General features: G+C 51.1%; 2 protein-coding genes and 1 long non-coding RNA gene across 18 annotated transcripts in view; 1 reads left to right on the top strand and 2 right to left on the bottom strand.

Annotated features, from left to right (window-relative positions):
* Positions 1-21,208, bottom strand: part of ANKMY1 (ankyrin repeat and MYND domain containing 1) — a 53,111-nt gene extending 31,903 nt beyond the window's left edge. For 2 of the 16 annotated variants that reach the window (XM_082396921.1, XM_082396920.1), the window contains exons 1-3: positions 15,333-15,512; positions 14,675-14,824; positions 13,150-13,339 (exon numbers count right to left, since the gene is read on the bottom strand). In XM_082396921.1, coding sequence (XP_082253047.1) covers positions 13,150-13,339; positions 14,675-14,824; positions 15,333-15,499 — 507 coding nt within the window. In that variant the 5' untranslated portion in view covers positions 15,500-15,512. The other 14 variants (XR_014246016.1, XR_014246017.1, XM_082396922.1 and 11 more) reach the window with 14 other exon arrangements.
* On the top strand, positions 20,633-22,511 carry DUSP28 (dual specificity phosphatase 28). The gene is made up of 2 exons (XM_082396928.1): positions 20,633-21,207; positions 21,421-22,511. Exons 1-2 carry the CDS (start codon positions 20,815-20,817, stop codon positions 21,547-21,549), a joined length of 522 nt encoding a protein of 173 aa, XP_082253054.1. The 5' UTR covers positions 20,633-20,814; the 3' UTR covers positions 21,550-22,511.
* Positions 22,437-25,668, bottom strand: LOC309631016. Its single transcript, XR_014246018.1, has 3 exons — positions 24,962-25,668; positions 24,315-24,516; positions 22,437-22,845 (listed from the first exon to the last, which is right to left on the bottom strand). It is a non-coding gene; the product is annotated as an uncharacterized lncRNA (long non-coding RNA).
* Between the last annotated feature and the right edge of the window lie 141 nt (positions 25,669-25,809).

Here is a 25,809-nt window from a genome sequence, read left to right as displayed (position 1 = left end):
TCACCCTCTAGTTCCTCCTCCGTCTCAGTCCACATCCAGCAGCCCCCCTAGAACACCCCTGGCAAAGCAGACACTCAGTAAACGCACGTGGAAGAAATGAACGCGCTAGACACCAGCGGACAGCCTGGAGCCCGTGGGCAGAAACGTGAGACACCCAGCCCGTCCCTTCTGAGCCCGGTGGGTCCCCCGTCCCGGCGGTGATCTCTAGAGCGCGCTCCAGCCGCACCCTCCGGCCCTCCTCCTCTCCTGCCAGACGGCGCAGGCCCATGGGGCCCAGTGAGATCGCCAGCGCGGACGTGGAGCCCCTGGCCCGGGTAGGGGCAGAGAGGGTTAAAAACAGCCCCACGGGGGCCACTTTATTGGGGGTCAGGAGGGAGACCTTGCTACGCACAGCACTGCAGGCGCAGACCCCCCGCCCTCGATTCCTTGGGGCCAGGAGCCCAGAAGCGACCCCAAGGTGCAGCTGCCAGCAGGTGAGAACAGGCAGCCCGGCCCCCGCAGCCTGGGCACCAAGCGCGGCTCCGCTACTGAGATCCTTCCACCCTCCAGCCCTCGCCCTTCCAGCAGGCCCTGCACCAGGAACTGGCAGGGGGAGGAGAAGGTGAGGGGCCTGGGCCGTCCCCCGGGGGCCCACACGCCCTTGAGGGCCGGCGCTGCTGCTCCCAGAGCCGTACTCCGCTCCCCGCCGCAGCGCCAGGTGACCAGAGCCCGACGTGGGGCGAGGGCTGCACAGGCGTGCCGTGCTCCGTGCGCGCACGTGTGTGGGTTACACGGCAAGGACTCCCTGTGCGCTGTGATCGCTCCTCAAAGAGGACCCAGCCCCCGGTGCTGTGAGCAGATCCAGGGTGCACCCCACAGGGGCCTGTTATCAAAAGACCCACTACACAGGGGGGAAACGGAGGTGACACCGGCTGTCAGAGCTTCGGGGGCACAGGCCCGAGGGCAGGGTTCAGCCCAGCCTCTCCGGTGGAACCGAGGACAGGTTCTGAGAAAGAGCAGGCGATGCCTGCCCCTCTCCCTGGCCCCCAACAGGCCCGGGCCGCCCGGCCACGTCCCAGGGGACGGTTCTGCACACAGCCCTGCTCACCACCGGCCTCACCGGGAGCACAGGGCCGGGGAGAGTCACCACCCACGCACCCTCAGCTCTCCTCGCGGCCCACCAGAGGGGGGTGGGGAGGGTGGGAGAGGAGGGTGCTTCTAGAAGCAGACTCCTGCTGCGACAGACACCCGGGAGAGCGGGCTAGGAGGAAACTTCCAGAAGCAGCCCCAAGGCCAAGTGCCCTGTGGTCCGGGAGAGCCATTGTCTACCAGGGCCGTCCGGTGTCAGCAGAGCCCCCAGGTGTCCAGCGGAGCCCCCGGTGTCACGTCACACCTCCAGGGAGCCACGGGCACACTAAGCGTGGCGTTGCCACCTTACACGGGGACAGTGGCCTCCCTGTCCCCACACAGACCCATCTGGGAATTCTGCAAAGTGGCTTGAATTTGAACAATTTCAGAGGATGATGGGGGATGCTTGCCCGGCCACCCTGCAGGCTGGTGCCTGTGTCCCAGGAGCAGCCCGGCCCGGCGCCCGGACTCACCGATGGCCATCAGTGAGTGGCAGTCCCTCCTGTGGAAGTCGCTCCAGGCTTTGGTCTCGCAGTATTCGCTGCAGGTCAGGATCCCGTAGCAGCGGGTGCAGGGCGTGAGGCGCACCCCAATGCAGCGGCCACACTCATAGCAGAGCTTGAAGAAGGGAATCCCGCCGGCGAGCCACGTGGGCCGTCGGGAGGCACCCGTCACCTGTGCCCGAGGCCCGGAGCCCCGGGGCCTGCCCTGTGTCCAGTGCGGTGCTACTGGGAACAGGAATCAAGCCTCGTGCCCTGGAAGCCGTCCGGGTGCTGGCCGGCCCGACTGGGCAGGAGACGACACCACACCATTAGGGGACCCGCACCACGGCGTGGGAGTGGGGGGCAGTCTGCAGTGGGGGGAGCAGCCTCCTAGCGGGCGCGCCTCGGGAGTGGGCCTGGCACGCCTGCGTCAGGAGGACGGTGAGCCCGGTGGGTGTGCCTCCCCCGCGCCCAGCCCACCCCCGTCCACCAGGGTTTAGTGGGCGGGCGCCGTCCAGGACGCCCACCGCCCGCAGCAGGGCCAGGCCTCTCAAGAGCCGCGCTGTCCGGGGCAGCGGGGATCGGGGCCGGCCTGGCAGCACGCCCAGCCCACCGCCACCCTCGGCCACTCACTGCCCCTGCTCGTCCAAGTCCAGCCCCTCGGGCAGGCCGGTGCCCTTCCGCTTCAGCCGGCGACAGGGGGCCAGCTCCGCTGCACCGGGAGACCGCGTTAGCCCCCGAGGGCCCTCCTGGTCACGCGTGACGCCACCTGCGGAGGGGGCCCTGAGCTGCCCACCTCGACCACCCTCCTGTGGTGGGCCCACCCCTGGCTGCGCGGCAAGGCAGGCAGGCGCCCCAAGCCTTGGACAGCCCCCCGAGCAGGTCCGAGGGCGCAGAGCGGGGCTCGGTGCTGGCGGCGCCCCCTGCCCCGGCATCCTTGCCCTAGGATCTGCGGCCTCCTGGCCACCGGCCCCGGCTCTGTGTCCCCTCACCACGCCTTGAAAGGCCACCGGGCAGCGCCAGGTTCTCTCTGGCCTTGCCCGGCTCACACCCCTCTCTGGAGGGGAGACTCTTGGCTCTGCTCTCTGGCCACTGGTGGCAGGAAGCACAGCGGGCCGGGGGACAGGCGGGCAGCGAGCCCCCGACAACAATCACCTGCGGCTCAACCGCGTCCCTCCACCTTCCTGTCCTTAAACAACACGCAGTCCTCCCAAGGAAGGTCACCTATCCTCCGCTTCGCCAGCACCCCTGAAGATGCAGGAACTTCACAAAGAAACACCTGCTGGCGAGTAGAGATGAGTAGAGAAGGTGGGAGCCCCTCATCACCCCCCCAACCGCCGTGCCCACCAGCACCCAGAGCCACTTCCCACGCTGCTCTGGGGACTAGGACGTGGGTCAGGAAGCCAGCTGTGTGACGAAGTGTGCAGGGCCAAAGCCACCGTCCTGAAGACCACATGGCACCAGGGCGATGCTTCTGGGAGGGCTGACAATAAAGCAGAACTTAAAAGTGGATCTGATGGCACCTCGGTGTCACAAATCACCTCTTTAAAAGGAAACAGGGAAATGACAAGAGGGCATGTCTGTTTGTTAGAGTGCTGGGACTCTTTTGTGAACAGCTTTGTTGAGACCTAATTCATATTCCATCCGATACACCCATTTAAATGTGCACAACCCAGTGGCTTTTAGTACATTCACAGCTGTGCAACCATCACCACAATCAATTTTAGAACACTTTCATCCTCCAAAACGGTTCCAGCCCGACAGCTTTCATGCCCCGATTCCCCTACCCCTCCATCTCTAAGCAACCACTCATCTACTTTGTCTCTGTGTATTTTCCTGTCTGGACATTTCATATAAATGGAATCATATAATATACGGTCTTTCACGACTATTTTGCTTACTATAATGTTTTCAAGGTTCATCCATGTTGTAGCATGTTTCAGTACTACATTCCTTTTTATGGATGAATAATATTCCATTGTATGGTAGACCACAATTCGTTTATCCATTCATCAACTGATGGATACTTGGGTTGTTTCCATTCTTTGGCTTTTATGAATCATGCTGCTATAAATCTCCGTGTGGACATATGTTTTCATGTCTCTTGAGTATATACCTAGGAGTGGAATTGCTGGGTCGTATGGTAATTTGATGTTTAACATTAGAGGAACTGTCAACTGTTCTCCACAGCAGCTGCACAATTTTGCATTCCCACCAGCAGCGCACGAGGGTTCCACCATCTCCACATCCTCACCAACACTTATTATTGACTTCGACTATAGCCATCCTAGTGATTGCGAAGTGATATCTCTTATCTCCCTAATGGCTAATGATATTGCACATCTTTTCATGTGTTTGTTCGCCATTTGTGTATCTTTCTTAGTAGAAATTTCTATTCATACTCTTTGTCCATTTCTTAATTTGGTTGTTTGTCTTTATTATTAAGTTGTAAGATTTTAAAATTTATCCTAACTACATACAAGTCCCTTATGAGATATATGATTTTCAAAACATTTCCCATACTATGGGTTATGTTTCGTTTTCTTCATAGTATACTTTAAAGCACAAAAGTTTTTAATTTTGATTTATTTTTTCTTTCCTTGCTTATATCTAGGAATCCATTGCCAAATCCAAGGATATGAAGATTTATCCCTGTATTTTCTTCTCCAAGTTTTATAGTTTAAGCTCTTACATTTAGCTCTTCAATCCAAATTGAATTAATTTTTGCATGTGGTGTGAGGTCGGGTCAAATTTCACTCTTTTGTGTGTGGATCACCAGTAGTCCCAGCACCGTTTGTTGAAAAGACTGTTCTTACTCTCACTAAAAAGTCTTGGCACTGTTGTTGAAAATCGGTTGACATAGACACATGGGTTTATTTCTGGGATCTATTCTACTCCATTGTTTCTATATGTCTATCTTTAGGCCAGTATCATGCTATCTTGATTACCATTGTTTTGCAGTAAGTTTGAAATTGGAAAGTCAGAGTCCTTCAGCTTTGTTCTTTTTCAAGATGGTTATGGCTATTCTGGGACCCCTGCAATTCCATATTAACTTTAAAATCAGTTTCTCAATTTGTACAAAGAAGTCAGTTGGGATTCTGATAGGGAGATGTCTTTCCATTTATTGAGGCCTCCTCTAATTTCTTCAACAATGTTTTATGGTTTTCAGAGTATAAATTTTACACTGTTTTTGTTAAATGTATTCATAAGTATTTTATTCTTATTGATGCCATTGTAAATGGAATTGTTTTTTAAATTTCACTTTTGGTTTGTTCATTGCAACTGTATAGAAATACTATTGATTTTTTTATGTTGATCTTATATCCTGCAATCTTACTGAATGTATTTATTAGTTTTAATAGTGTAGTAGCTTTATTTTTAGATTAATATTACTATTTTTATATGTAGTCAAAATAGTTTAATACTAGTTTGTTAGTTTTAAAAGTGGTTTCCTAAGATTTTCAATCTGTAAGATGATATCTGCAAATAGAGTTTAACTTTTTCCTTTCCAACCTGAATGCCTTTTATTTATTTTTCTTGCCTAATTACACTGGCTAACAACTCCAATACAAAATTATACAGAAATGGTGAGAGAAGACATTCTTGTCTTCTTCCTGATCTTAGGGAGAAAGTATCTAGTCTTTCATCATTGAGTTTGATGTTAACTATGGGGTATTTTGCAGGTGCCCCTTATTGGGTTAAGGAAAGGCCGTTCTATTCTTTGTTGTGTGTTTTTATCATGAAAGGCTGTTAGATTTTTTACATCAAATGTTTTTCAACATCAAATGAAATAGTTTTTTCTTTCATTTCTAATAATGTAGTGTATTACATTTATTATTTTGTTGTTTAACCACCCTTGCATTTCTGGAGTAAATCCCACTTGGTCATGTCAGATAGTCAATAGTTCTTTTGACATGATGCTGAATTTGGTTTGCTAGTATTTTGTTGAAGCTTTTTTGCATTTATATTCATAAAGGATATTTGTCTGTAGTTTTCTCATAATGTCATTGTCCGGCTTTGGAATCAGAGTAATGCTGGCTTCATAAAATAAGTTAGGAAGTGTCCCCTTTAATTTTTGAAAGAATTTGAAAAGGATTGGTGTTAATTCTGCTTTAAATGTTTGGTACAATTTACCAGCCATCTGTGCCTGGGTTTTTCTTTGTTGGGAGGTTTTTTATTACTTATTCAATCTTTTTAGTTGTTATAAGTCTGTGCAGATTTTTTATTTCCTCTTTAATCAGTTGTGGTAGATCATGTGTTTTCAGCAATTTGTCCATTTCATCTCAGTGATCCAATTTTTGTCATAAAATTGTTCATAGTATTCTCTCATAATCCTTTTCATTTCTATAAGTTTGGTAGTAATGTCCCCTCTTTTACTTCTGATTTTAGTAAATTGGGTCTTCACTTTTTCCTGGTCAGTGCAGCCAGATATGTCAGTTTTGCTGATTTTTTTCAATGAACCACCTTTTGGATTTATTGATTTTCTGTTGTTTTTCCGTTCTCTACTTCATTAATGTTTGCTCTAACAGACACACATTTATCTGGCTAGCTAACTAGCTTACTTTAGGTTAGTGTGCTATTCTTCCACCAATGTTTTAAGCAGGAAGGTTAGGTTACTGATTGAGAGATTTTTTTTCTTTTTAATACAGGCATTTACAGCTATAAACTTCCCTATAATCACTGCTTTAGCTGCATTCCATAAGTTTTGGTATGTTGTGTCTTCTTTTGCATTCATATCAAAGCATTTTCTAATTTCCCTTTTGATTTCTTCTTTGACCCCCTGGTTATTTAGGAGTGTGTTTTATGTGATTTCCCCAAACTTCTTTCTGTTATTCATTTCTAATTTCATTCCACTGTGGCCAGAGTACATAATTTGTATTATTTCTATCCCTACAAATTTATTAAGAGTTTTGTGGGTTTATGACCTAGCATATCATCTGTCCTGAACAATGTCCCAAGTGCACTTGAGAACAATACATATTCTGTTGTTGGGTAGGTAGAATGTGCCATAAATATGTTGGGTCTCGTAGTCTAATAGTATTGTTCAATCTTCTGTTTCCTTACGATCTTGTGCCCAGTTTTTCCATCAACTATTGAAAGTGGGGGATTGACATCTCCAATTATTTTATTGTTGGATTATCTGTATCTCCCTTCATTTCTGTCTGATTTTGCTTCGTGTATCTGGGTGTCTGCCATTAGGTGCATATAGGTTTATAATTATTTTATCTTGCTGATTAATTGACTTTTATCATTTTTAAATGTGCCTCTTTATCATCAGTAATATTTTTTTGTTTTAAAGTCCATTTTTTCCTAATATTAGTATAGCCATTCCAGCTTTCTTGTGGTTATTTCCATGATATATAATTTTTTATCTTGTTACTTTCAATCTGTTTTTATTGTTGACTCTAAAATATGTCTCCTGTAGACAGCATATAGATGAGCCTTTTTTATTTTTATTCAGTCTGACAGTTTCTGCCTCTGGACTGGATTATTTAGTCCATTCACACTTGTTATTATTGATATGGTTGAATTTACATTTGCCATTTTACATTTTGTTTTCTATGTGTCTCATAATATTTTTGTTCCTCTACTCCTCCTTTATTTACTTTTTTGCATTAAGTGAATACTTTTTAATGTAACTTTTACTTTCTTCATTAATTTCAAACTATACTTTTGTTATTTCCTTAGTGGTTGCTTTAGGGTTTACCATATGAATCTTATCAAAATCAGCTTCAGATCCATATTAAGTTAATCCCAGTGAGATATAAAAGAGTAACTCCTATATAGCTCTGGCCTCTTTCCTCCCTTTTTGTGACATTATTGTCATACATATTACATCTGTAAATGTTACAAACCCAATCTTACAGTGTTATGATTAGTTATATAATTTTGTGTACACTAAAGAAGCTGAAAAAAGCATGTATTTATAGCTTTTGCTATATTAAACTTATTATTTATCATTTCTGGGTCTTTCTATTTCTTCTTCTCAATTTGAGCTGCCATCTGGAGTCATTTCTTACTACAATACATCTTTCCTCCTACCCACCTCCTTTGTACTGTTATTGGCAAATATATTGCATTTCCATATGTTATGGGCTCAGTAATACACACACATCTATAAATATATATTAATATATATGCACACATTATATATAAATGAAATTCATACATACTTATACTAATTTTTATATAAATTGCTTATATATAAATTAATATGCAAATTGCTTTTTAAATCTGTTAAGAAAAATACACATTCATTTTTACAGTGACTTTTGCCAGTGCTCTTTGTTCATGTGGATTTGATTTCCATCTGGAGTCACTTGCTTTAGTATTTCCTGTGAAGCAGGACTACTAGTAACAAATTCTTATGGGTTTTGTCTTTCTGGGAATGCCTTTATTTCACCTTCATTTTTTAAGTTAGCTTTGCTGGATATAGGATTCTTGGTTGAAGTTTATCTCTTTGAGCACTCGGACTATAACATCCCACTGCCTTCTGGCCTCCATTGCTTCTGATGATAGGCCAACTGCTAATTTTATTGGGGTTCCCTTGTAAGTGATAAATCATTTAACTGTCAGCATTTCCCTTGTAAGTGATGACTCATTTAGCTGTCAGCTGTTTGTGGGTCTCTTTGTGTTTATCCTATTGGGAGTTCATTAAGCTTCTTGCATATATAGATTGACATTTTTCAATAAATTTGAGATGTTTTCATCCATCATATCTTTGACTACTTTTCCTGCTCCTTTCTCTCCCATCTCTGCTTCTGGTACTCCAGTTATGCATATATCGATGTGCTTGGTGGAGCCCGCTTTTCTCCGGGGACCTGTTCATTTCTCATCATCATTCTCCCTCTCTGGGGCTGGTTACTGTTATCTGCTCAGTGGCCAGCTGGGTTAACGCTGTGATGTCTACATCCTCCCTGCAGCGTGAAGCTTCTGATGCTGCTCCACACAAGGTGCAGCTGCGTGGGTATGCCCACAGTCACCCAGGACTGACTGTGGTTTGGGCAGGGCTCTGACTGTCTCCTTCCTGGAGCACACCCAGATGTTTAGTTCCATTGACTGCTGACTGATTGTTCTACTGTTTTCAACAGTGCTCTTGGGCATAAATTGCTTCACAGACTGGTTCAATCAAACTAGGGCTCGTTGAAGGGACAGTTCCCAAGGTCAGTATTTGAGATTTGCTCTGACCACAGGAGGGCTCCTCCCAGCTGCCTCTTTCCTGGTTTCTTTGGCAACCAGCCAGATTACAGTTTAGCCTTTATCTCTAATGAATCTACAGTCTCCTTAACAACTGCCTTTGCCACAACCTCCACTGATTCTGAGAGTACCATTAGGCTTGAATGTCTCCATGCTCTATTGCCAATGAGGTAATTTCCTTTGAGGTGAAGTTCAGTGCTCTCTGTTTTATGGTGTGCTTCTCCCCTGGGTAGATCTCTGAGCCATGGCTCTGGCACTGTGCTGGGGACAACGGCACACTTTCCTCTTAGTGACACTTCCACTTTAGGACCTGAGCAGTCAGTGGAGGTCAGGGATGACAGCCTCCGGTCTTCTGAGCTTGCCTCTCCCAGCATGAAATCTCTGCCTTACTAGCTGGGGCAAGAGCGATCAGAGCCCCAGTATTCTCAGTGGTACCACATTGAAGGTTGAGCCTCTGTCCCATAAATTGGGGGTTGAGCATAAAAATGAAGCCCCACTCCCTGGACATACCAAAGTCAGGTGGCTGGGCACAGGATGAGAATTGCTGACATCTACCCTTCCCAGAAACACAGCCCTCATATTCAGAGCTGAGGGGAAAGGGAGATCTGAATACCACAGATTCTCCGTTCTTACCAAATTTGATTTTCTTCAATAAATGTTATGCTCTATGATCTTTAGACCATTTACCAAGACTTTAAATGGTTGGATTTTTAAATTATCATAATTTTCAACAGTCTTGCTTGGAAGTGGGTCTGTGGACCACCTCATGCTGTCATGTCAGAAGTAGAAACTATATACCTATTGTTTTATATAATTGCTATTTCAATAAGGTAAGGAAAGGCAAGAAATATTATTTATACTGTCTTTTATAATAACACTTGCTGGTGCTCTGTGTTCATGTAAACAGAAATTTTCACCTGATCACTTGCTTTCAGAACACCTTTAGTATTTCTTGTAAGGCCAGACTACTAGCAGGTTTTGTTTACCTGGGAATGCCTTTATTTCATCTTCATCTTTGAAAGTTACCTTTTCTGGACATAGGATTCTCAGTTGGCTGCTTTCAACCTGAAGATCTTCCTTTAGAATCTCTTTTAAGGCAAGTCTGCTAGCAATAAATTCTCTCAGCTTTTGTTTAACTGGGAATGTTTTTATTTTGCCATCATTTTTAAAAGATAGTTTTGCTGGATTTAAGAATTTTGGTTGAATTTTTTTTTTTTTTTTTAGCACTTTGAATGTCATCCCACTATCTTCCAGACTCTAAGTCAACAATTAATCTCATGGGGTCCTCTCGTATGTAATGAGTCATTTTTCTCTTCTTGCTCCCAAGATTTTCTCATGGGCCCTGGATTTCTGCAATTTTACTATAATGTGTCTGTTTGTGGATCTCTCTGCATTTATCCTTTCTAGAATTCCTTTGTCTTCTAAGATGTATAGATCAATATTTTCAGCACATTTGTGAAGTTTTCAGCTACTATTTCTTCAAATATTCTTCAATCTCTCTCTCTCCCTCCCCCCACCCCAGTCCCATCCCCCCCTCCCCACAATCCCATCACACATATGCTGATGTGCTTGGTGCTGTCTCACATTCCTTGAGGTTCTGTTCATTTTTCCTCACTCTTTTTTTCTCTCTCTTCTTCTGATTGCATTATCTCTATCAATCTATCTTCAAGTTTGCTGATTCCTTTTTTCTGTCACTGCTGTGCCCCTCTTAGTAAAGTTTTCATTTTGGTGACTGTACTGATTTTGAATTCCAGAATTTCTGCTTGGCTCTTCTTAAAATAATTTCTATGTATCTCCTTATGAATGTTCTCTACCTGAGAGGTTGTCATCATACCTTCCTTGACCTCTTGAACTGTGGCTTCCTTAGTTCTCTGAACATACTTTAAATGGCTCCTTTGAAGTCTTTCTCTGTTAAATCTGACATCTGGGTGCTCTCAGTTTGTTGTTTATCTCTTTTTTTTTTTAATCCTTCCAATGTATGCATCATATTTTCCCATTTCTTTGCATGTCTCGTAATTATGGGTTGAAGACAACGATTTAGATAATATACTGTAGCCACTCCAGGCACTGGTGCTCCCGCAGTGTTGGGCTTGTTATTGTTATTTGCTTATTTGCTTACTGACTGGCTGAATTATTTTTGTGTCTGTCCTCCCCCCACCCCCTGTAGTGTGAAGCTTCAGCTGTTGCCCCTGACAGGGTGGAGGGTCACTCACAGCCACCCTGGATGACAGTGGTTTGGGCAGGGCTTCCTTTGACCATCTCTTTTCATGACCACACCATATATTAGCGCCATGGATTTCAAGCTATTGCTCTATTACTTTCAAAAATGTCCTGGGATGTAAATTCCTCCTCAGTCTGATCCAGTCAAATGAAGGCTCTGTGAAGAGACGGTCCCTGAGGTTTGTCGAGGCTTGCTCTGGCCTCTGCAAGCCTCCCCTCTGCTCCCTTTTCCCCAGTTTTCTCTGGCTACCAGCCAGCCTCTAGTATACCCTCGGTCTCCAAGAACCTACCAATCTGCCTCCGTTGCCTTTCACCGGTGGGCTTTCACTACTCCATGCTGCATGGGAAATGAAGTGAGGCACCAGGCGGGGGACGGCCCATCTGCTGCCCACATTCATTCCATTTGTATGATTTGGGGGGGCCTATCAGAGTCTACCCAACTGAAAAAAGGTGCCACGTTGCAGACCATTTGTGTGGAACTGTAAGGAGAATCCAACCCCCCGGGGGCTCCTCAGGTTCGCCTGCAGGGGAGAGGGTTTCTGTCCGCTCCCAGGAGGGCGCAGCTTTGGAGGACCCTCTCCATCCTTCCTCCACACAGAGCCGGAGCCTCATCTGACCAGCCAGACTGACGCGCTCGGGCCCGTTCCTCAGAGGCAGCTGACGCGTGTAAAGCCGCTGCTCTCGGCCTGCACGCCCTCTCGTCCTCCTGGCCTCTCTGGTTCAGGAGCTGCCGTGGCTGCAGGAGCATCTGCTCGGTGGACCCAGACGTCCCCCCAGGCAGTGACAAAGCTGATGCTCTACCTGCTGGGGTCCCCCTGCACAGCGAGGACCTGGGGCCAGGAGGACCGGTCAGTGGGCCCCAACCTACCACAGCTGGGAACGTGGGCTGTCTGACCACTGGACACCACACTGTTGGGTAAAAGAGGAACTAGCCAAGGACTAAAGAAACAGATGCTGAACAAAAATCAGCGCTTGGGTCATTGGGGTCACGACGCCGTGCATTCTTTGGCAGAAGCTCAGCACAGGCTCAGGTCCCGGCCTCTGTCCTCACATGAGGTCTGGAGGCTCCTCCGAGCTGGGGGCGCATTCCAGGTGGGACTGGGCTGGGGGCCCAGAAGCTCCGCCTCTGCCTGCAGCTACTCCTGCTGCCCCCTCCCTGCCCCCACCGCTCCCCAGGCTCCATCCCAAGACCCCCGCTCGCCTCCCTGCCCCGCTCTCCCCTGAACTAGGGAGACTAAGTGCAGGAGGTGAGGGGCTGGGCGAGGCCCCCCAGCCTTGGGCACCAAAACCAGGTGAACCGGGGCCCCAGAAGCAGAACCAAGCCTGGAAGAGAGAGGGGCAGAGCCGGGACCCTACACGGCCCCTAGGAGGTTGTGCCAGCCAGCGCCTGCTTCCCAGAAGAGCTTCAGTGCCAGGTGTCCTGCCCTCTGATGCTTTTCCAATCCCCCCCAATGCACACACCCCTACGGTGCCTCCAGACGGTTTTTGTTACCTGCAAGCAAAAGATGCACTTAAGTCCCCACTGAGCCACACAACCCTGCAAGCAGGACAGAACCCCCCGCCAGCGCACGGGCAGCTGGCGGGGGTGCGACACATTGTTGGGAAGCCTTCAGAAGCCAGCTGCCCGCTGGGGGAGGCGCACTAAGCCCCCAGGCCACAGCACACCCCCAGGTTTGCCACACGCATGGCTGCTCCACCTCCCGGGACGCCAGGTGGCGCCAACAGCTTCTGCCACGGGCCCCTCAGAGTCCCCACTGAGGAGGTCCTGACCCCGCCTGCTGCAGCGGCGCAAAAGTGCACTTTCACTTTTAGAAAGATCCATTTTTTCTGTTTGAGCTTAAATACAAGGCAACTTCATCAATACAAATATACAACTCCCGACAGTAATTCGCAATTTTTAAAAATTTGCCTAGAATAAGAATTTACCCTCTGAAGTCACAGTTTCCCGAGCTGCAGCCTGTGGACACCCAGGCGAACCTCGGACGTGATCTCAGAAGTCTCTCTGCGTGTTTCTCAAATAGGAAGGACATTTGCCTAGCATCCTTCCCACTGGTGGATCTACAGGTTCACAGCACGTGCCTCTTAGGAGGAGAGAGACAGGCCATGGTTGGCTGAACCGGGGGAGGAGAGGGGAGCTAGTTACCTCGCCCGTGGGCCAAGAGAATTCTCCGCATCCCAGCTTCACGTCCAGCCCGAACTCTCCTCGGTAGACACAGCCGTCCTGCCACTCCTGCACACCCCGGATGAGCTCGATGTAGGCCTCCTTCAGGTCCTGCTCCCTAAGGGGACCCTCGGGCTCCTCCTCTTCCTCCTCTGGGGCCTCCGGGATGAATCTAGGAAGACGAAGAGCAGAGGGAGGGGAGACCGATGCTGGCTGAAGGTCTTAGGGCCACTGGGTACCGAGAACCACACACCATCTTATTTCAACCAGCAACCCCCGAGGCCGACTGCGTAGCTATCCCTGTTCTCCAGAGAGGGAAACGGAGGCACCAGGGGCACAGTGCTTGCCCAGGGTCACACAGAAGTGGAAAGTGCACTAAGTGTGCAGCCATGTCGGTCTGACGAGGGTAACGGCTGCAGTGCCCTGGAGCCCGGGCCAGGCAGCCCTCTCCAGCCCAGGCCAGCCACACGGCCTGGAGCCCAGTGGCTGCCCCACTCCAACCGTGCACTGGGGGGCCTTGTCTCCTCCCCCAGCCCAGCGTGCACCCCTCCCCTGGCCTCTCCCCTTGGTTTGACACTCCATCTGGACCAGGACAGGAAGCTTTGGGCCAGGGGAGGGGTCTGAGAGCAGTGTGAGGGACAGCAAGCCAACTAGCAAGGGGCACAGACTGAGGGGAGGATGCCAGGACGGGCAGGCGCGCAGCAAGGGGGCAGAGCACGTGCCACGGTAGCTTTGCCTCTTCCCTGCTCTTGCTAGCTGAAAGCACTGACTTAAAAGTAGACCCATCTCTCGCCCCCTCACACCCACCCCCACCTCCTTCCCCACTCTAAAGGGCTCTCTGGGGGATGCTGCGCCGGGGTGTCTCTGGCCTACAGACCTGTGCCACCGTCAGGCTGATGGCCTGGCGGGGCTGCTCACGCATGGGAACCCTCAGACTGAGCCCCTCCACCAGCCAGCCTCAAATGCCAGCCATGAGCCACAGAGGCTTAACAAAGCACCTGCCCAAGGAAGAAGGGATTCGCCTGCTGCAAACACAAATATCTCTCTTTGCCACATTGTTATTTGTCTGTAGAAAGAAGCCAGGAAGGATAGAGACCCACATGCAACAATGTTAAAGTCTGGGGGCTCAGAATTGGTTTGTTTTTCTTTTTCTTACCTGTAGTTAGGGGTTGAATTGTGTTCCTCTCCCCCTCTCCCCACCCAAATTCATATGTTGGGAGTTCTAAGTCCCGGGACCTGACTGTGTGCCTGTATCTGAAGACAGCATCTTCACAGAGGCGATCAAGCTACCGTGAGGTCATGAAAGTGACCTCAATGTGACTGATGTCCTTAGAACCCAATGTGACTGATGTCCTTATACAAGGGGGAAGTTTGGACACAGGGAGACACACAGAGAGAAGATGATGAGAAGACACAGAGAGCAGACAGCCATCTGCAAGCCAAGGAGAGGGGCCAGGACAGATTCCCACCCCCTCAGAAGGAACAACCCTGGGGAGGGTTCCCACACCTTTTGGTGCCGAGCATGGAGCTCTCCGGGGTCCCGGCAGCAGCAGGCACACTGCCCCCCTCCTCCACCTGGTTTTCAGAATTGCCAGCATTTGGGATTTCGTAATATGAGATTGAGGATAACGATCTTCCATGTCTCTCGTCTTCGAAACTGGAAGCAAAGCCGGGGACCCACATTCGCCCTCAGGGGTCCTGGCAGGCACCCCCGGACCCGCCCACAGAACCATGGGCCTCAGAGGAACAAGGCCCTTTCCCCTAACAAGGCGAACGTCCTGACCCTGTTGGAACCGCCCAGGGAAACCTCCTCCAGCGCCCCGAGGGTGACCCTAGAACCACAGGAAGCACCGGCTGGGCTACCCTCCTGCGACCTTACAGTAGGTCCACGTTTTGGGGCCACAGACAGCAGGCTCCTCCTTCCCCCGCGGGCCTCGGGAGCCAGGGCGGCGAGGACCCGGTCCCCACGCAACCCCACACTCACACCCTCTCACGCACGTCGGGTCCCAAATCTGCTCTGCTCCCCTCCCAGGGAGAACAGCGGGCCAGACCCAGGGGGCGTGGAGCCCACGCACAGGCCCCCCACCGCCGCCTGCACGCAGCTCGGGGATGTCCCCACTCATGCCCCTGCCGCGGGGCCGCACCGAAGCTCGGAGAGCTCTCACCGACCGCACAGGGTCCACGCAGGCCTGTGGCACACGCAGCGCAGACCGCTCGCCAGCCTCCGCTCGGCACAGCTCAGGGTGCAGGAGTCAGGTTTCCCTGGAGACCGGCCCGCCGTGCCCCAGGCGGCTCCGGGTCCCGGCCAATCCCCGCGCCCGGCCACGCCCATACCCACGGCCCCGCCCACACCCCCTGGCGTCCCGGGTAGGGCAGGTGGGTCCCCTCTGTGACCTCACAGGGCCCACGGGCCGCCCGCCCCCAACCCCCGGCCCGCGCCGCGCCCGGTGCCCCGCGGAGACCCTCACATCCGGCTTGCTGAGCCTGGGCCGGCGGCCTCCACCTCGGACACCCATCTCGCGGTCAAGCAGAGGACGGCGGGTCGGCCTCTGGGTCAGGGACTCCCCGGGGGAGATAGCGCTAAAAGCTCCCAACGCCCCCCGGGAAGAGCTCAGAGGCCCCGTGTGACACCTGAGGACACTGAGGCACAAGGGAGTAAATTAACTTGTCCACAGCCACGTGCTAGGACACGGTAGGGCCAATACTTGATCAAGCCCTGCCTGACTCCAAAGCCGGTCGTTTCCGTTCAGTTAGTGTTTGTGGAAGGCACAGAACGGGAGCTCACGGCCTGGCTGGGGAACAAGATAAGGGAGGAGCCGAGGGTCACTGGGAGAGAAGTGTTAGCTGTCTGGACCGAGGGGTCACTGGGGAAACCTTTATGGGGAGAAGATTCCTAAGTAGGGTTTCACAGGATGAGTAGGAGCTCTCTCAAAAGAAGAGAGAGTGCATTTCAGGGAACTGGACTAGTACGTGCACAGACACAAGGCTGGGAAAGAGCATGAGGCCTTTCTGCCACTGAAGCAGTCGTGGCTTCCTGGAGAGCGAGCGAGGAGGGGCTCTCTGGAGGCGCAGGGGTTGGGGTTCTCGACGCAGACTGCCCCTGAGAACAGGGGAAAGGGATAAGAAAACCTGATGACCAGGCCCCCCCCCACGAGCTGGAGTGGTGGGAAGAAGGCAGCTGTGCCAGGATCCCAGGGTTCCAGGGGCACTTCCTCCACCCTGCGATCTGTCTCCCAATTCACCTCTTTCTTCTCCCTTGCTCCCCTCTCAGCCCCCCAGTACCACCTTGGTTCCTAGATCCCCTCTCTACCTCTTATCCTTTCCCCTCAGGTCCCATCTTTGCTTTGCTCCAACTGCAGCTTGCGAAGCTAAACAGAGACAAACCGTGCTGCCTTTAAAACTTGTTTGTGAAAAGAGAAAGAAAAGCAGTCAGCTAAAACTTCCTGTTAAACCATACCACCTGCTGTGAGTTGAGCAGTGCCCACCCCCCCCCCCCAAAAAGGATAAGTTGAAGTCCTAACCCCTCTGAATGACCTTATACAGAAACAGTGTCTTTACAGATGCAATCAAGTGAAGAGGTCAGACTGGATTCGGGTGTGCCCCAAACCAAGTAACTAGTGTCCTTACAAGGAGAGGGAGATTTGGAGACACCAACACAGAGGGCAGAATACACTTCGGTTGTTTTCAGCCTATGGGTTTGTTGTAATGCTTTGTTACATTGACTCTAGGAAACTCACATATCACCCAGAATAAAAGACTGACTGAACAGCAGCTAAAACTATTTGTTTCAGCAAATCTGACAACTTCGTGAGGCTGGCAAAACAATTCTAACATGTGGCCCAAAAAAGGTGTTCTGGAAAATTCTATAAACTGGAAAAAAATGCAATATGAAATGCTGAAATTCTGCTTATGTTCATGAGAATATATGCACTGGTATTTTTAAAAACCAGGCATACAATTAAAAAGCCCTATTTCCACAAATTGATACAAGTCCTACAATGATGAAGAGTATATTCCAAAAGAATGTTTTCATAGGAAAAATATATTAATATTCATCGACAATATTCAAGAATATTAGTTTTTGGTGAATAAACTTGGTAAAAATCAGCAAATTAGTAGTTCAGCAAACTGACCTTTAGGACGACTGGCTTTCAGCAAGTTAGCTGTTCAAATGACCGGTGATGGTGTTCGCAAATCTGAAAATACTGGCTGAACCTATTATAGTTATGAAATTTAGTGAAATATGACTGATGATGTGTGCATGGGGAAGAAGAGTGGCATTTCTATTAAAATTCAGTTGAAGGCTTTGAAAAGTCAACAAAAGCCACTTAAAAACTGCAATCAAATTAGATGCATGTGAGACACTGTAGAAGATTTGTGAGTAAAAAAATATTTTAAGAAATTCCAAAAGGATTCTACTGGCTGATCACTTCTCAAGTGCTTTTAAGTTCACATGAAGGAAAGCAAGGGAAACTGGAAGTCACGGCCGGGCACCGAGTGCCACTATGAGTAACGCCTCAGCTGACCCACAGGGAAAAGTGAGCGGACGTATATGTGTGATCATGACTCATCAGAAGAAAGTGAGTGGATATACATGACAGGGAGTAGGTCAAAATACAATGTTTAAGGGAATGGGTAAAAATCTTGCTTTAAATGACTTTTTAGATCAACTAAATGATGGTTAGGTTTTTATCTTTTTTTTCAGAATCACATGGAAGGCATGGTAACACACAGCTTCCTGTGTCTCACTCCCAGGGTTTCCGGTTCAGCAGGTCCTGAGTAGGTGGACTCCTGAGAATGTGCATTCCTACCAAGTTCCCAGATGCTGCTGCTGAAATCTGGACCACGCTTTGAAAACCACGGGGCCACGGTGTGGTGGGCAGGTGGTGTCGACTGAAAAAAGAAAAAGCACAACCTGAGAATTATGAGTTAAGTTTTTTGGGGGGCAAAATGAGGACAATACCCCAGGAGGCAGCATTTCAGATAGCTCGGAGAAACTGCTCTGAACAGGTAGCGGGGAGGTCAGTATATATGTGATTTTGGTGAAGGGGGAGTACATGCAATCAAGCACGTATTTCTTGCAGAAGGTTTCTGCTAGTCACGAGGAGCAGACGTCACTGTGAAGGATTTTAGTGCTTTTCTAGATACAAGGAGATGCAAGAATTGGGCTCATAAAATCTTCTCCTGAAAATATCTAACCATCTGAAGAACTGTTCTGCCAGTTTTTCCTAGAGTACAGAGTGCCACATTCCTGATCTCTGCCCTGAACTCCTGTCAGGAGGTGTTGAAGGTCAGCAGCTGCAGCGGCTCATAATTTAATCCTTGTAGAGGTAGATGGCCAGTGCCAATTTGTAGGTGACAAGGGAACAAAGAGAAAGGATGATGGACAGGACAAAGCAGGAGGGGCCTTGAATGCCAGGTTAAAAACAGAAGCAGCAAGACATTTTTACACAGGAGGGCGGTGCAGTCAGACGTGTGCTCTGAGAGGTTTCAAGACTTTTTGCCTGGGACCCATTGTAATACCCCATTTCATATCATGAGCCAGTACAAACATAACTCAAAAAATTATGCGGAAAAACTCACTCTGCTACATGAACGCACCCTAATATTTTCATGTAGTCTATTCTTTTCTATACCATTTTACTAAAAATAAAATACAGGTCATAACCCTCAAAATTGATTTCACAACCCACTAACGGATCACAACTTGCTGAGTCAGGACCAACATTCAGAAAAGCACTGCTTTAAAAAGCGTATTCCGGCTACAGCGAGGAAGGCTGGAAGGCTCCCCTCAGGAGGCTGGTGCCAAGCCCAGAAGACAGTGGCCCAAAGTAAACACAGCAATCAAGGTGGAGAGAATGGATTTGAGATACTCAGGATGACTTGCTACCGACTCATTAACTCCATGGGGTGAAGGAGTGTGAGGTTATCAGTTAAGAGGCCTTGGAACAGAAAATCCACCTCAAATATCCAACAGTAAAGGGTGATTGGATGGCTCAGGAAACCAAACAGTCCAGAAGTTGGAGGCTCTTCAGGTTTGGTTTGATTCAGTGGCCCAACAGTATCTTCGAGGACCGTTTCTTCAGCTGTGCTTTCAACCAAGGCTGGCTTCCCTTTGTGGTCATAAGGAGAGGACAGAGGTTTCCAAGCCCCTCTCTCCTCTTTGGTTCATATGGCAGCCCAAGCCCTTTCCTGAAGCAATCATGGGGGTACAGGCGTCACTGACTGGACGTAATCAGAAGCCCGATTCTGGAGCTGGGCGACAGGGAAACTCCACCTACTTGGATGGCTCCCGTGAACTCTGGGGAAAATGGGAATCCCATCCCAGGAAAGTCAGAATCCTTCCTTAGGCCACAGAAGAGGGAAATGGATGCTGGGAAGGCCTCTACGTGGGTGATGTCTGGACCTGCGAAGACCAGTGAAGACCTGGTTACACGCCAACATTTGAATCTTTAGCTCAAGGGAGAGCCCCAGGTAGCAAAAGAGATCTGACAGTTACCAATGCTTGGTGGCTTTGGCTAGAATGGAGAGAATCAAGGTCACCCAGAGAGACTGTACAGGTTCATTTTGTCAGGTTTATTGAGTACTCTGTATGGGGGAGGGGGCGGGGCATGGGAGTACTGGAGAATAATTTTTAATAGAACGGATTGCAAATCTTAAGTAATGATGCAGATGAACCAGAAAAAATGTTTTCATATTATCAGAATAGAATTGAAATGGCAATAACTAGATGCATGCAGGACTGGAAGACAGTTAACCGTTCACTGAAACCGGCCCCTGAAAGACACTGGACCTCAGAAAAATCTATTGAAGAGGGCTTCTTACATGGCAACTGTGTAATTAAATGGTATTAATTCTTTAAAGTGACAGTAGTAATGCAAAAAAAAATAATTGAGAAAAATAAAAACAAAAATACTGGTCTATGAAAAAATGATGAAAAGCTAACGGTAAGTAGCTTTATTTTATATGAACCATGTTTTACAATAAGAGAGAAAATAAAATGCAGAAATTACACAGGGTGATTTATTAGGAAACAAATAACAAAAAGGAATATACATAAAGCTATACTAAAGGGCACCTCACCTGGCTATGCGGTTATAAGAGAAGCAGTTATTAAGGGGCCTACCTACAAAACCATGTGCAGGATCCCGGTCAGTGCCCAGGTGAGAATCTGTGACAGGGTCCCCTGCTCCTCTGCACATCAGCCACAGCTTGAGAAGCGCACCTCCCCGAGCCCCGCCCAGCTGGAAACCTCCACATTCGCAGCGACAGGCACCAGCTATTCTCAGATGTCCCGGCTTGCAACCTGCAGGGCTCTGGTATCCAGCGAGGAGAGGCCCATTCCTCCCAGCAACCCGAACCCGCCCACCTCACTGCGGCCATTCAGACTCTTCCGATGGCCACCAGGCCAGCCAATGGCCGCAACCCCCAGCCTCAGCCAATCAGAGGAGGCCTCTCCCGTTTAGACCTGGCCAATGAGGAGGCGGCCAGGTTTTGTGGGCGTGCCCGCTCGTGCACAACCACTACAGGGCCCGCCCCGGGAGAGAGGGAGGGGCGCCCATCGGAGGCCTCTAGGACCCGGGGGCGCCCGGCCGGCCTCCCGACGGCCCAAAATAGACACCGGGGCTGGGGGCCCGAGAGCAGGTCATGGAAGCGGAACGAGCCGGACGCCGCGGGGCCACCGCGGCCACCCCGCCGCTGTTCGTGCGCGTCGCCCCCTCCCTCTTCCTCGGGAGCGCGAGCGCCGCGGCCGTCCCGGAGCTGCTGGAGCGCGCGGGCGTCACCCTGTGCGTCAACGTTTCGCGCCAGCAACCCGGCCCGCGCGCGCCCGGCGTGACCGAGCTGCGCGTGCCCATATTCGACGACCCGGCTGAGGACCTGCTGGCGCACCTGGAGCCTACCTGCGCCGCCATGGAGGCCGCGGTGCGCGCCGGTGGTGCCTGCCTCGTCTACTGCAAGAACGGCCGCAGCCGCTCGGCCGCCGTCTGCACCGCCTACCTCATGCGTCACCGCGGCCTCACGCGGGAGCGGGCCTTCCAGGTAGGGCGGGACTTTCTCGTGGGCGGGGCTTCCGGCGGGAAGAGGCGGGGCCTTCTGGGCGGGCCAAGGCTCTAGGCAGGGGCGGGGCCCGCTCGTGGGGGCGGGGCTTCGAGGAGAGCCCGCTCGTGGGGGCGGGGCCTCCGGGCGTTGTGGATGCCCGCGGAGCTTGCAGCCAATGCTGTGCGGTGTCCAGCCAAAGCCTCTCGTTTGCAGATTGTGAAGAGCGCCCGCCCGGTGGCCGAGCCCAACCCGGGCTTCTGGTCCCAGCTCCAGAAGTACGAGGAGGCCCTGCAGTCGCGGTCCCGCCTGCCCGAAGAGCCCTCGGGCCCGACTGAGCCGTAATGGGTCAGCCCTTGAGGACGGCCCAACCCCAAAGGGGGGCGCTTGGAGTTTCCTGCAGCCTCGGGGTGGGAAGAGGTAGTTCACGCACTGACGGGAGGGTGGTCTGTCCTCTCCTGCCTCACGTCCCACGGATTTTTTATTTTCTGCAACTTCCTGAAGGTCTCTGTCCCCCCCTTGACGGTAGGGCAGGGGTGTGTCCACCGAGGAGAGAACTGAGAATCGTTCCTCCCCTGGTCAGCAGGTTTATTAGACAGAGCTTGGTCAGGAACATCAAAACCACTTGAGGAATTTTAGCCAAAACCACATTTACTACAGAGAGATGGAGGCCAGGGAGCCAAGGTCAGGAGATGGGGAAGTACAGGAGTCACAGAGACCCGCCACCCTGTTCCTGGCTGCCTTCCACTCTGATGTGGGCGACTTCTGGGGGGCTGCTGGCAGAACCTCGTGCCTGCCACCTGCTCAAGCCACAGTGGCTTTCCCAAACCTCACACTGGTCCCATCACAGAACGCAACATGGGATCCAGCTGGTGAGGGCCCAGTTTCCAGACTTGTAGCTGCTGTGACACACAGTGAGGGTTCGAGGCTGTGTGACAGACCACCCAATGTGGGCACCCTTGGGGGTCTCAGTGTCCGTACCCACCTCCTACCTTACTGGCCTCCCAGTTTCAGCAACAGCAATGAGTCCCAGCCTAACATCCTGCAGCCAAGGTCATGTCAACAATGCAATGACCACCCGTGTGTCTGAGCTTGTTGATTCCTCTTCTGGTTCAGAGGCACCCCACTTGGACACGCTACAGCCTAAAGACTATACTAGAAAATTAATCACCACCAACACTCCTTAAATAAGATAGTGGGGAAAGAGTAAAGGAAAAATTGGGTAACACATATGAATTACAGATAATATAATACCGGATTAATATACAAATATATACATAAGTTTATGAATAAAATACTGCAGTTGATGTTTATCATTTTCCTTGACCCTCAGCCAATGCCTCAGGTCCTGGTCTTTCCTAGTCGGGTGTCTGGAGCCTTCATCCTGAAGAGCCCTGAGCGGCCCTGCCTGCACTGGCGCTGTGGCCTTGGCGACCTCTGCCGTACCACCAGGGAGTCCTGGGAGGCATCAGGAGAACGCCCTGAGTTCCAGCGTCCTCCTCCTGGCCCCCCTGAGCAGCAGCAAAGCCCTGCTGCCCCTTGAAAGTCAGGATCAGGGAATTCCCTGGCGGTCCAGTGGTTAGGAGTCGGTGCCTTCACTCCTGGGGCCCAGGTTCAATCCCCGGTCAGGGAACTAAGATCCTGCAAGCCGCATGGTGCGGCCAAAAAAAAAAGAAAAGTCAGGATCAGTCACCTCACCCAGCAGAGCAACTCCTGATTTGAGGCTTGAGCCCCAAATGGTTAAGTGGTGTCTCAGCCCCCCATCCAGGTGTGTCCCCAGATGGAAGCATCCTACCTGCAGATGAAGACCTCTGACCCAGCAGAGCCCAAAGTTGTGGGGATGGGAAGCTCACACTCTGTGAGTGAGGCACTGGGGTGGTTGTGAAAGGGTCTTCCTCCTCCCCAACCCTCTTGCTCCTGCACCTGGGCTTCCAGCTGTGACGGTCCCTGGCTCAGAGCACACACCACACCCTGCAGGTCAGCACCCAGCCCGGTACGATGTCACCAATCGGCAGCCCCCATGTCCGAGAGCCACAGGCCTCGTCATAACCCAAATGCAGCTCTTCGTGGCTAACCCGACTTTCACACCTTTATGGAAGGCTTGCCAGCTGCCACTTACTCCCCACAAGCCCCTCACAGCTCTGGTCACTTTTTCATCAACCCCGTAAACAAGCTCCTGCTGTTGTCTCCACGTGGCGAGTGAGGCTCCAGTGGCTCCACCTGTAACCTCAGGTGAGCTGAGCGGTTTGCCCAGCTAGGAGGTCAGGAGCCAGGACCTGAGCCCACATTTTTACCCTGTGTGCTCATGACACCCTTGCTGGCACGCCCCCTCACCTGCTGACCTGGCCCTGGGTGACAGGGCTGCCAGGATGTCAGAGCCTGGGCCAGGCTGAAGGACATCTGTGGGTCACATCAGCCTTTTGTCCCACCAGCTCCATTCTGAGAACCATCCAACTTTGGCTGCCACCAGAGGCCCAGGTATCCCTAGGACCTATGACCCAGGGACAACACAGCCCCCATCTGAACACCACAGGCTTCCTGGAAGCCCTCCTGCCTCCGTGCCCACCCGCTGGCAAGTGAGGCCAGGGACCCACTCCCCTCCCAGTGCCAGCGCACTTGAATAGGGGTACCTAGTCCACGTGCATCCGGGGAAAGCTGGGGTGCAGGCGGAGTGTCAGCTGCATCAGCCCACCCAAGCCAGCCAGGATTTGATCATCAAAAGGCTGGTGTATGAAAATTCCTACGGGAGGAACCCCAGCCTGTAGCAGTGCCGACTTTCAGTTTCCTCTCCCCTAAGCGGTTTGGGGCGGGAGTGAGAGGAGGACTGCACCGCAGCCGCCCTGGACCTTTGTCAGCAAGGCAGTGCCCCGCCCCCAGCACTGAAGGCAGTGTCCTCCGCAGGACAGGAACAGGGTGGAGAGTGGAGACGACCCCTGTGGCCTTCGAAGTGGTAACAGCCCCTCTGGACCTGCAGGACTGCCCCATTCCACCCCTTCTGTGTGCAGAACTGGCCGCTGGGAGGTGCCCAGGAGAGAAGGGATGAGACCCAATCCCTGCTCACCCAAGTCCAGGGGACCAGGAGGGCGAGAAGCCCCCTGATGTTAACTTACCCCGAGTGTGCAGGTGGCTGGTAGACCTGCCTGCGGGTGCCTCGGGCAGGCTAGTGTGGGTGCCCACACACGGTCCTCCTGAAGGTCTTCTAACTCCAGCCCCACTGGCCTGGTGGGGGGTCGGTGGCTCCAAAAGGCTGGTCAAACCGGGAGTGCCATCTAAAGCACTCTGCCCTTGGCACCTGGGCAGGTGCTGGGCCACCTGAAGGCATAGAGGACTGATCAGACCCCAGTTCTCTTCCCTCTTGAGTCTCGGATGCAGGACTGAACCCCCTCCTCCAGGTGACTGGCGAGTTTGGGGTGGGGCCCCGATAAGGAGATTGTGTCCCCCCAGCTAAGATGGCACATAGGAAAAACTGAAGAGATGCCTCGGTGCAGGTGCTCTGAATCAGTGAACACGTGTCCTCCCACTCAGGCGTCCTTCCCACCCAGCCCCCCACCCGGGGAGGAGGGCAGGCAGGATCACATGGATGACAGATTGGGATACTGAGCCCAGAAGGATCAAACGCTACGCAGGGATGCCATCAAGGCTTAACCTGCGTTGTGAGTCAGGCCCCAACTTTGCCACAGGGAGACTGATCAGGGGAGAGAGGTGGGTTGGATTCCAGGCCAAAAAGTCCCTTCTCCCTAAGGGTCTGACTTCTTACGCGATGATGACAGCATCTTGGTGGCCCCTCTGGTTCCATGGCTTTGAGATCCCCCTGATGCTAGCTCTTTGAGCACCCTCGCTGGTCTGCAGGCATCCCCTCTGGGCCTAAGTCTCTGGGCAGGCCTGGGCGAGGTGGAATGGGGACAGGCAGGCCAGGTCCTGTTACTGCCCAGCCCTCACCTATACAATCTTCCTCCAGGGCCCTGACAGCCCTTAAGGTAGCACTGTCCAGCACAACTTTCTACAGTGATAGGATATCTGCTCTGTCGAGGATGGCTACCTCTAGCCAGACACTACCCTCCAAACACACACGGAGACCTTGAAATACAGCTAGTGCAACTGAGAGACTGAACTTCTAATTTAATTTAAATCTAAATAGCTACACTGGGCTTCCCTGGTGGCGCAGTGGTTGAGAATCTGCCTGCCGATGCAGGGGACACGGGTTCGAGCCCTGGTCTGGGAGGATCCCACATGCCGCGGAGCAACTGGGCCCGTGAGCCACAACTACTGAGCCTGCGCGTCTGGAGCCTGTGCTCCGCAACAAGAGAGGCCGCGATAGTGAGAGGCCCGCGCACCGCGATGAAGAGTGGCCCCCGCTTGCCACAACTAGAGAAAGCCTTCGCACAGAAACGAAGACCCAACACAGCCAAAAATAAATAATAAATAAATAACAAATAAATTTTTAAAAATAAATAAATAAATAAATAGCTACACTTATCTGACAGCACAGCCTTAAGGTTCTCGAGCACCGCCATGCACCATATGGCACGTAACACAGACCACTGGTCTCACAGAGGAGTGGGTCGGGTGTATGGGAATCATTCTATCATTCCTGGGGCCAGAGGT

Source organism: Balaenoptera borealis (assembly GCF_965194805.1).
Source record: "Balaenoptera borealis genome assembly, chromosome: 6".
Lineage (NCBI taxonomy): Eukaryota > Metazoa > Chordata > Mammalia > Artiodactyla > Balaenopteridae > Balaenoptera > Balaenoptera borealis.
The sequence above is the reverse complement of the archived record's forward strand: the minus strand, read 5'-3'. Positions and strand labels throughout refer to the sequence as shown.